Genomic DNA, 11,885 nt, shown 5'->3' with positions numbered 1-11,885 from the left:
TTATACAATTATAATTGTTTATTTATGCGCACCTAAAGTTAAAGGACATAAATGTAAAATAAGATAAAATTAAAGAATACATTTCTGTATTATGGCAAAAATAAAAATAAGTCAAACAAATTAAAACCAAAATATATTACTTTTGTTTTTAATGGTCAAAAACTATACCCAAAATATCCTTAGATTCTTAGTTCCATCCCCATCATGATCTAGTCAACTTTCTGGAGAAAGTTCATCCATGTTAAAATTAGGGGTGTGTATCGGTCGGTTCGGTTCGGTTATAAGTATTATCGGTTCGGTTTATCGGTTTTCGGTTTTTAAATATGCTAAACCGATAACCAAACCAATAAGATATNGACCAAAAAGGAAATGTTGCCACATAAAATGGAACGGAGGGAGTATTTTATAATTAATTTGTTTTAATAATTCCTTTTCAAATAATAATATAGCGAATTCATTTAATATCTCTTGAGACTAGGGGTGTGTATCGGTCGGTTCGGTTCGGTTATAAGTATTATCGGTTCGGTTTATCGGTTTTCGGTTTTTAAATATGCTAAACCGATAACCAAACCAATAAGATATTTATTATCGGTTTTCGGTTTATCGATTTTAGATCTTTAACGGTTCGGTTTTCGGTTTAACCAATAAGAAAATGCTTTCAAAACAAATATATGACTTATCCAATAATTTGATGCGATACGCATACATCGAAACAATCATTCCAAACGGGACAACGAGGACCAACTTGTTGTATTTTGGTCATCACAACAAAGACTTGGTTAATTTTCGATCACCATAATATATATAAAACGAGGTCCCGTTTATGCAATAAGAGAATCAAATAAAACAAAATCATAGACAAAAGTCAAAACAGTAGCAAATAAGGCCATGCTTATGGTAACTAAATGAAGTTCTTACGTTATTTAAAAAAAAAAAACACAAAATTTAAATTCCTAACATTAATCAAATTGCAGATATTTACAATCGTGCAAAAGTTAATATTAGTCAATTATAAACTAACTAAAGTAAATAAGTAATACTAAAAAGTAAAAATTAAAGGTTAAATAACTAAAAGTAGAGAGGAGAGTTAATTGCTAAGTAGTGTTAATTATTGTGTAGGGTTTTATATATTTAGTCTAATATACTACTAATTATATTAATATTTTTTTAATATTATATATATATGTATAACTAAAAATTAAAATAGTAAATTATTATATTCTTAATGGGTTATCGGTTAACCCAATAACCCAATATTAAAAACCAATAACGAATCGATAACCTAATAATTTTTTTTTGTAAAACCATTAAATAACCGGTATCCCAATAACCCAATAACAATAAACCAATAACACTTTTTTCAGTTCGATTTATCGGTCGGTTCGGTTTTTGCACACCCCTAGTTAAAATGGATAAGAATCTTAAAACAAATTTGGTAGAAAAATAAAAGGAAAAAGAATCCTAAACAAATTCACACACTTTTATCATCCTCGTTTTTACGTTTACTCAGCTCCAGCCAGCGTTGACAACTCTGATTTTCCTTTAAATACACACAAAAAAAGATCAACAGATCTGCAGAATTATCATTTTTCTTCTCTATTGAACTAATCTTCCAAAAGGGTAGGTTCTTTTTCCATTTTTCAATTCATTAAAATGTGTGTAATTTTACCCCTTTTCATATCAAGAATCTAAACAGTCTTTTTCTAGGTTCTTTTTTATTATTATACTTTTGGGTACAATTTTGATGACCCCATCTGGTCAAAGTTTGGTTCTTTGTTGTATTAGAGACTGTATAATCTGTTTCTTGTTATGGTTGGAGTGATAACTTGTTTGATTTGGTTGTAAATTGGGATTTTCCTGGTAAATTTTGATGAAAAATGGTTTTTGGGGGTCTGAGAGGTTGTTGTTGTTGTTGTTGTTGTAGGTAGTTGATGAAAGGGTATGTTTTTTTTCCACTTTTGCAATTTATCAACATTGACTTAAGATGTTCACTGTTTGAATGTGTATAATTCTATCCCCTATTTCAAGAATCTAAAGAGTCTTTTTCTGGGTGTTTATCTTTTTGAATATTCTACTTTTGGGTACAATTCAGATAACCCCATCTTTTCAAAGTTTGGTTCTATTTTGTATTAGAGACTGTATAATCTGTTTGTTATTATAGTTGAATTGATAACTTTTTTGATTTGGTTGCAAATTGGGATTTTTCTGCTAAATTTTGATGAAAAATGTTACTTTTCTGCTAAAATTTGATGAAAAATGGTATTTCAATTCATATAGCCTCCCTGAACTTGTTTGGAACTAAGACATAGTTGTTGTAGGTAGTTTGCTGAAAGGGTATTTTCTTTTTCCCCTTTTGCAATTTATCAACATTGACTTAAGACATTCACTGTTTGAATGTGTATAATTTACCCCCTTTTTCATTTCAAGAATCTAAACAGTCTTTTTCTAGGTGTTTAGCTTTTTGATTATTCTACTTTTGGGTACAATTCAGATAACCCCATCTGGTCAAAGTTTGGTTCTTTTTAGTATTAAACACTTTATAATCTGTTTCTTGTTATAGTTGAACTGATAACTTGTTTGATTTGGTTGCAAATTGGGATTTTTCTGCTAAATTTTGATGAAAAATGGTACTTTTTATTCATATAGTTGACCCCGAACTTGGATGGGACTTAGACGTAGTAGTTGTTGTTGTAGGTAGTTGCTGAAAGGGTGTGTTTGTCTTTCCACCTTTGCAATTCATCAACATTGATTTAAGATGTATAATTTTACCCCCTTTTACTTTCAAGAATCTAAACAGTCATTTTGCGGGTGTTTATCTTTTAGATTATTCTACTTTTGGGTACAATTCAGTTAGCTCCATCTTTTCAAAGTTTGGTTCTTTTTAGTATTAGACACTTCATAATCTGTTTTTTGTTCTTTGTTTGTTTGTTACAGTTGAAGTGATAGCTTTTTTGATTTGGTTGTATATTGGGATATATTTGTGTCAAAATTTCTGTTAAATTTTGATGAAAAAAATGTGTATTTTGGATTTACTATGATGATGATATAATACGAGCTTAAATGAAGAAATTAAGATCCATATAGTTGACCCAAATTAGGACTGAGACATAGTTGTGTTGTTGTTAGTTGCTGAACACTTAGCAATTCATCAACTTTGACTTAAGATATTTATTGTTTGATATGTAGAATTTCACCCTCTTTCTTTCAAGAATCTGAACAGACTTTTTCCGGGTGTTTATCCTCTTGAGAGGAGCTTATGGAGGATACAGATTCGGGTAGAAGGCCACTAGGTAGTTGTGTGTTGTCTCGCTTATCCTTCCATACTAGTAGTCATTGTAGTATTCTTGTAGTTTCTTGTTTCTTCAACTTCTGATACTATTTGTTGTTCCTTGTACTTCAATTATTGTATTATTTTGTTGTAGTTATTATTCCTCTTTCAGATTGTTTTGTCTTGCCTTGCTTAGTATTTTGCCTTGGTTTCTTCACTCCTGTTATTCTCTTGAGCCTCCCTGTGCCAAGGGTCTATCAGAAACAACCTCTCTACCTTCCAAGGTAGGGGTAAGGTGTATGTACACACTACCCTCTCTAGACCCCACTTGTGAGATTACACTGGGTATGTTGTTGTTGTTGTTGTAATCTCGGGTACAATTCAGGTAACCCCATCTTTTCAAAGTTGGTTCTTTTTAGTATTAGACACTTTAGAATCTGTTTCTTGTTACAGTTGAAGTGATAACTTTTTTGATTTGGTTGTATTTGGGATTTTTCTGTTCAATTTTGATGAAAAAAAATGGGTTTTTTGGATTTTGAAATTATGTAGGTAGTCGCTGAAAGCTTGGAGGTCCAATGGCGATTGGTATGAAACAAATGTCTATGATAATAGCCACCCTTGGTGTTTTATCCTTTATATTTGGAGTTATCGCTGAAAACAAGAAGGTTAGTTGAATAAATCAAATGTGGGGAATTCTTGTAAATCCTCTACTTAATCTGTTGCCTGCTATGTCTTATCCTTTGATTGTCTAAATTTCATACGATATGCTTGCCTAGTTCTTTGTGTGTGTGTGTTTTCCTTCTTCGTTTTCTAAATGAACATATTTTCGGAAAATTTCTCTAAACCTTTTATATTCATGTATATAGTTCGAGCCTCTGCCTAGTTGTGAGATAGTGTTGAATAATGCTACCAAAAATCACTATTATTAAGAACATGCCTGATTTTTCTGGTAAACTATAAGTGAAGAAGCAATTGAAGTGATTGGATCGCTTACATTGCAACCTGATCTGCCCTATTGTGCTGTCCTCATGTTGGATGAAGCATTGGTCATGATTCTTCTGAGTTATCCTAAGTAGTTATTTAATAGAGGAGTGGTAGTTGGTTTTAAGTACAACATCAGACTTTTTCTTTGACGTAGATCAGCATAGCGAAACAAAACTTGTTGGTGATTAACATTTCTGTTTTTATGGTTGTCGGTTTCAAAGGCTTGACCTTACTCTAACCATGTGATGCTAAATGTATTTAAAATCAGATATAACATTATAACAGGGAAGAATTTATGCCGATTCTTCATGTCTTAAATTACTCTTATTCACATGATAGATGATTGCTACTTTAGTGGTTGTGGCTAGTGTACCTGTTGGGACTTGGGAGAGCTAGGTGTGAAACATATGGTTTTCTTAGACGTCTTGTGTCTGAGTATTCCTGTAGTGCTTTTTAATCTTATCAAGAACAACACAGAACAATTTCGTGATTTTCTCCTTCCATATTTATGGTTTCAGCATGATTACTCCACTATTGCACTTCCTTTTCATACTGGTTTTTGATATGTGTTATTTGACCTGAGGGTCTATCAGAAACAACCTCTCTACCTTCACAAGGTATGGGTAAGGCTGCATACACACCACCCTCCGCATACCCCGCTTGTGGGAGTACACTGGGTATGTTGTTGTATTATATTTGTGATGTGTCAGTTCCCAAGTAATATAACACTTTTAATGTGTTTGTATATTGTGAAAATTAAAAAATTTACTGTGTCGAACAAGAAGATGTTATTCCTTCTTAATTTCCTGTCAGAAAAGTGCAGATCTTTGAGCATCATTGATGAGTAGATGTGCAAACTATCTGTCAAATATGTTGTAGGTTTTGTTACTTTCTGCTCCCTTAATTAGGACTTTTTGGATATTTTTATTGCAGCCTGCAGCTGGGACTGCAATATCAGGAAAAGGTGTTGTTATTTGTAAATACAAGTCTGATCCTACTGTTGCCTTGGGCTATTTGTCTTTTGTTTTTCTTGCTGCATCTTCTGTGGCCGGTTTCCTATCTTTGTTTTATCCGTATCAAGGGAAGTCAGTTCCACAAGCTGCTTTGCTGAGAAACACTAGTTTCGTCGTGTTCCTTAATATTGCATTGTAAGTACTCTTCAACTCGTTTTTTTCTTTTTTCATTGTGTTTTATGCGCAATGTCTTCATTTACCTTCTTCTTAATCCTAGTTCACTATCCCTATGTGTCTTACTGTTGGCTGTTTTTGTCCTGAAGTCGGTAAACACATCATTGTAGGTCACATACTTCTTGTTCCTTTGACCGTCATCGTCTACATATAATAGCACTAATATCATTTAGGAATTGCAGCTCTCAGATATATAGATATATCTGATGAAGTGATGAATTTTTGAAAAATTCGGATACCAACTACTTAAGACACGTAAAAGGGTGCAAATGATCCAGGATATCTTCAACTTAATCAAAATGCAGAATGCGCTCTTTAATATGCTTTGAGCAGGATGATTCGAACTGCATACAAGATATTTAACCCCCTGCTGAAAATAAGGTTCATTGTGAGATACTTAACCCTTGATGACTCGATGGTGATAGTTCATGTAGGAAAAGGGAACAACTGATAATTGAGGTGTGTTTTTATACATAGATGATGATATTGATAGTTCATGTAGGAAAAAGGAGAACAACCGATAGTTGGAGTGTGAAACTCATTAAAAAAAGGGTAGTTCAGGTGTCATTCAGGTAGGAAAAGGGAACAACTGATAGTTGAGGAGGACTTGAGGTGTGTTTTAATACATAGATGGTGATAGTGCAGGAAGAAAAAAGGAACAATTGTTAATTGGGGTGTGAAATTCACGACAAAATGGTAGGTTAGGTGCGTTTTTTACCATTAACTCTTGAACTTATATGTGGACTACTTCGGAAATTGATGCATCACCATCAACTATGTGATTGAGTTCACCGCCTCTTGAGGGGTAGGAATCTTATCATTATTTCATATACTACTGTACCATTTTCTGAACCTTAGTGTTCTTTTTGGTGATTTTCTGCTGTCAATTCAAAGGGGCACAACTGGTTTAGCAGCAACATTGTTGTTGTGGCCTACAATCACCGAGCAACTTCATATCACACGCAACATTCATCACAACTTGCAGACCGATTGCCCAACTGCCAAGACCGGTCTTCTAGGTGGAGGTGCCTTCTTGTCTCTTGATTCCGCGCTCTTCTGGTTGGTGGCTTTGATGTTAGCTGATAACGCTCGTGAGGATTATTTCCAAGAAACGGATGTCAAGGGCGAGCCGAAAGCAAGTTATGCAGATGATGAAATTATCAAGAGCAGTGCTTAAAGTTAAATACAACACTACTATTATTCTACTCTCTCTCTGTTATTTCTGTTGTTGCAAAATGAACTTTCAGCACAAAACTGTAAAAAAAAAACATGATTTCCTGCCTTTCTAAGTATAATAAAATATCATTGTAGATTCTTCATTATGGATTGTGTTCCTTAGCCTCTTGGAGAAATGCAGGATAACTATCCGGTCCTTCCTCGAACCCCACATATAGATTATGTTTCTTCTCATTTCTTTGAAAAAAAATTGCACGATATTTATAATGTCTTCTATTGTGGATGAATAAATAAATAATTTTATTCTTGCATCATTTTTTACAGTATATTAAAAGGTATATATATAATATATAAATGCCTCTATACAAGCCTTTACAACCTGTTAAAGGTGTAGATTCCTATACATAATTTAATTGCCTCTATTTTCTAGTTCTAAAAAAGATTAAAAGAGTTCCATATTCCCCATTATTATTACCTTTGATTTATTTTGTTTCTAGAAGGACATACACAATTTGTTAAAATACATAAAACAAATAAATAAAAATAGTCAATAATATTTTAGAATTTTCTTTTTTGATAACTCAATGTTCGCGAACAATTTATTATGTATACTTTGATTAGCTCACATATATTTATCACCTTGCACTAACAAAAGATATCAAATAATTCTATCTATTCAAACTATGACATATCATAATTCATTTGATAAATAATAAACTCGTAAACTTTATTTTATGAAAGTTCAAATATATTAATAGTAATGTAGCATAACTTTTTTGAAAAGAAAATTCGATTCGATGTAGATTGATTATTTAATATTTACTTTCTTTTTGGAAAGATTTTGTCCATTAGTTTGTAAACAATTGGTATAATAAAAATAATAACAGCAACTGCTTTATTCCTGAGTTAAATAAAGTTTATAAGGTGCTATACCTTAGAAAAAGTTCAAGTTACCAAGAAAGAAAATGCTATAAAAAATATTCACATACCGATTAAATATTTATTCGTATAGATGTTTATACTATATTATTGTATGCTTTGTCTGTGTTTGAAATATATAATTATCACTTAATCATAATTAGTTAATGTATATTTTCTTAAATTACTTAACTATAATAAGTTATAATTTGATGCAAGATATTAATCTTAATTTTTAGTTATTCAGATATCAGTCATTAACTCTATTTATTTTCAATGTCAGAATATTAATTATTAAGTGTGTTTATTTTTCTTAGTTTCAATGACTTGATGGGTTTGAATGATTAAAATCTATAACAAAGTCTTAATATCATTAAGATATCTATTTAAGAATTTCTACAAAGATGACAGTTCACCGCTACTCCATCTACTTTCACCCACCACCCACAACCATCATTTCAATCACAACTACGACTATCGTTAATCACCACCACCTGCCATCTACAACCATCATCCTCAACCCAACTACAACCACCACTCTCGTCAATTGCCAGTCAATCTTCATCACAAATAGTCATCATTTACTATCATCACCACCAATCGTTATTACATCCATTAAGTACTGTCGATAACTACCACCATTAGTTAACATTATATATCACTAACCGCCATTATCTTCACCATCAATATCATTTCACTACTTGTTATCAGCCTTACCAACAACCACAATTAACCACTACTGTCAATCACTATACCATAAGATACTACCTACAATCATCATCAGCAAAAACAATACCTATTAAATGTCTTAATCTTAATAAAAATAAATGAGATCTAAATATCCAATTTGGATATTTTTTACTCGCATGTTGAGATTCAGTATTTGAAAATCAAATAACAATAAAAACTTACTCGTAAAAAGTATTCACACCAAATTATATTAATTTATTACTTTAAAATAAATTAATGTGATGAGAATGAATATTACTTAATTACAACCAAGCAATAAATATATTTACAAATATTGACATTTGATGTAACTATTTTGTGAATTTCAGTATTTATGATCATAAATTCACTTAAAAAGGGACATCCGAATTATTAATTACATATTAAATACACCATTAAAATTATTTATTATAATAAATAAATTTAATTTAATATTATTCACTTTGATTAAATATAAAATAAAACTCAAATAGAAATAAACTCACAAAAATGTTAAATTCAAATGGTGAAGGATTATATGTTTAATATTTGTGCATCCTAATTTATATAATTCGCTTCGATTAAATATAAAATAAAATAAACTTAAAAGTTTAAAAATTATAATAATATTTATGTAATTAAAAATAAAATATAGTTTATAAATTTGAATGAAAGTAATACAAATATCAATAATAGTCATTGCAGAGTACTAAATATTCTTTTATTCTTAATTAGAGGTCCACTATTATAAAGTCACATTTTACCCGCTAACTAGATAAATCATGTGGGAAGCAATCAAATTTAATCGATACTCAATACGAATATCAAACATCAGGTAGAAAGCATTAAAACAAAATAGGAAACAACAATACTATATTTTGTGTGATTCCATAAATAAAGTTCGAAGAAGATGAGATATACATAAATTTTATTTCTACCTCGAATAAGGATAGATAGACGGTTTCCGATAAAAACCACCAATGATCATTTCTACCTTGAATAAATAAAGTTCGAAGAAGATGAGATATACATAAATTTTATTTCTACCTTGAATAAGAATAGATAGACGGTTTCGATAAAAACCACCAATGATCATTTCTTGACTATAATTTGTCGGGTATGCATCTTTGACCCGTTTAGACATCAAGGCCCAACTTAGAGCTAAAAGACTAACACCTTGTTTGGATGGTTGTTATTCGTCACATTGTATTGTATCGTTAGTTTAAATATATTGTTTGTTTTGATTGTTACAAAATTCTATTGTATCGTGTCATTTAAATTCATCGTTAGGTAAATGAAAAAACTCATTCTATGAAACGACCGATTTGGTGTGATTGTGTTGTTACCTTGATATTTTCTTCTTATTTTATTTTTATTTATTAATTAATAATTATATTTCTCTTTTTCCCTACCTTTTCATAATATTTGTTTTTCTTATAAATTTATCATTCAAATCATAAATGTATGATATTATATAACGATGAAAAATCTATCCATATTCATACGATAAAAATATATCACAATATGATACATTATGAAACAAGGNCAATATTAAGTACTAATAATTTTCATCTTAATAGTGTACTTTTTTTTTTTTTTGAATAAATACGTATATGAAGTGTATTTATATTTTAGGCCGCGAATTGAAATTTCGCTTTAGGCCCCCAATTACGTTGAGCCACCCCTGTTCATAGTATTTGTTTTTCTTATAGATTTATCATTCAAATCATAGATGTATGATATTATATAAAGATGAAAAATCTATCCATATTCATACGATAAAATATAACACAATATAATAAAATACGATACATTATGAAACAAGGTAACAACCATCCAAACAAAGTGTCGAAAAGTATTTTAAAAAGAGAAAAGAATATTTCGCTGGTTTTTTCTATAAGTTTTTTTTTTGTTTTTGCGTAGATCGGAAGGCCATCATTTTCAATCCAATTCCCGCCGATCAGAGTTACGGTGAGAACAATCGTTCGAAGATGGCCGGGAAATCCAAACCTAAGCCGTTGAATGTTTACCTTTATATTCCGAATATCATCGGTGAGTTCTCTTTCGAAATTTCTGTTTGAATACTCTCACTGATATTCGCCTTTCAGCTCGGAAGTATTGTATCCGTTGATTTATCTTTTTTGTGAAATTTTGATGCATTGGAGAACCGAAAGGATGAACTGAAAAGCAGAACGGAGTTCTGTGTTTTGTTTGTCGAAAGCAATGTTGCGTCATTTTGGCTCTTATCCCTAAAATTTCTGCTGTTTTGAATTTTTCTTTTCTATTAGGAAACAATATTTATTTTATTTTGATATTGTTAGCATTAATTTTTTGATGTTTCATATTGTTGATGTAGATTTTGTTAGAATCTCTTTTTCTGGCAATCATGATTCATATCTATTTTTTTTTCAAAAGAGATCGGTGATATTCGGAATAATATAACTAGGTAAAGTTGTTTGGTGATGCTAGATGCTAGTGTTTCTCGTGGAACACTAACGCAAACCTATTTGGATTTGTGGGAGCTATTTTTTTTAACAAATATACAAGTTCTGGATGTTATGTTAGGCTATCCATATTATTTGTTATGTCCTATTTGCTGCTGTATTTGCCTTTTCAACTGCTGTATTATTTGTTACTTGAGCGGAGGGTCTTTTGGAAACAACCCCACTATCTTCATGAGGTAGCTTCACGAGGTAGGGGTATGGTGTGCGTACACTCTAACCTCCTAGATATCACTTGTGGGAATACATTAGATATGTTGTTGTTGTTATTGTGTATACAAGTGATGGAAATGAAATTGGCTTTGTTAAATTAAGCACTTCCCTAGTTCCCTTCCATTTTGTGTTTGATTTTCATTTTCTTACACCTCAATTCCTCTAATTTTTTGTTCTCATTTGTTCACATGAGATACTTTGCTGCACTGCAAGTTCTTGTGCTCTACTGAAATTAGGAAATTAGTTCATTATTCTTTTTCATGATGCTCTTGTGGTGGTCCTATTAACGAAGTAAAGCCAAGAAACAAGCTCTACCTTATGTAGTTATGGATTTCTTTTTTCTGAGAATGAAAAAGAAAAATAGAAAATCCTTGTCGATTTTTATCAATATCAAACTTCACTTTCCATGTGGATGCCAAGCATTTAACTTCCACTATTTCTTTTTTGGGGATTTTTCATTTTTCCTGTAACCTTCTTGCACTATGTTGTTTCCGCCTTTTCCTGTGACATCCTTGCTTAATTCGGCCATAATGAATTGCTTTTTGTGTCTGTGTTACTTTCAACTGATTCAGTCTGTATATATTTCTCTTCCTCTTATATTCATAGATGTTTTGATAGTTTATTTGTGTATCTTTGTTATATATATTCAATAGTGTATATTTTGGTTTGAGATTACTGTCAACTTTAGTAGAACTGAGAAAAAGAACTCTGTACAAACAAATGCCACTTAACTAACTCTTCGGATGTTAAAGTGGGTATATAGATATGTTGTGCTGAATTGGTTGTTACATATGTTGTTGGATGCAGGGTACCTGAGAATTTTGATGAATTGTGTTGCATTTGCTGTGTGCTTTGTGGACAAAAAGCTATTTTCGCTTCTGTATTTTGTCAGGTGAATTCCCTTGATTTATGATTTTTTATTTTTTTTTT

At 31.2% G+C, this 11,885-nt stretch overlaps 2 protein-coding genes across 2 annotated transcripts in view; both read left to right on the top strand.

Annotated features, from left to right (window-relative positions):
• The first annotated feature begins 1,455 nt into the window (after window positions 1-1,455).
• Window positions 1,456-6,761, top strand: LOC125877904 (uncharacterized). The gene is made up of 4 exons (XM_049559194.1): window positions 1,456-1,624; window positions 3,822-3,933; window positions 5,186-5,400; window positions 6,334-6,761. Exons 2-4 carry the CDS (start codon window positions 3,844-3,846, stop codon window positions 6,614-6,616), a joined length of 588 nt encoding a protein of 195 aa, XP_049415151.1. The 5' UTR covers window positions 1,456-1,624; window positions 3,822-3,843; the 3' UTR covers window positions 6,617-6,761.
• Window positions 6,762-10,115: 3,354 nt separating this feature from the next.
• Window positions 10,116-11,885, top strand: part of LOC125877902 (probable CDP-diacylglycerol--inositol 3-phosphatidyltransferase 2) — a 5,803-nt gene continuing 4,033 nt past the window's right edge. Inside the window, exons 1-2 of the mRNA XM_049559192.1 lie at window positions 10,116-10,293; window positions 11,763-11,847. Of these exons, the coding sequence (XP_049415149.1) occupies window positions 10,233-10,293; window positions 11,763-11,847 (146 nt within the window). The 5' untranslated portion in view covers window positions 10,116-10,232. The remainder of the gene's footprint in view (window positions 10,294-11,762; window positions 11,848-11,885) is intronic.

Source organism: Solanum stenotomum, chromosome 9 (genome assembly GCF_019186545.1).
Source record: "Solanum stenotomum isolate F172 chromosome 9, ASM1918654v1, whole genome shotgun sequence".
NCBI lineage: Eukaryota > Viridiplantae > Streptophyta > Magnoliopsida > Solanales > Solanaceae > Solanum > Solanum stenotomum.
This window is presented reverse-complemented; position numbering and strand designations above follow the sequence as displayed.

Bases quoted from the DNA above. Each gene is read 5' to 3' on its own strand.
- LOC125877904 (XM_049559194.1), top strand. From the start codon at position 3,844: ATGGCGATTGGTATGAAACAAATGTCTATGATAATAGCCACCCTTGGT. The intron at 3,934-5,185 runs GTTAGTTGAATA...TTTTTATTGCAG, and splicing joins TTATCGCTGAAAACAAGAAG to CCTGCAGCTGGGACTGCAAT. The intron at 5,401-6,333 runs GTAAGTACTCTT...GTCAATTCAAAG, and splicing joins GTGTTCCTTAATATTGCATT to GGGCACAACTGGTTTAGCAG.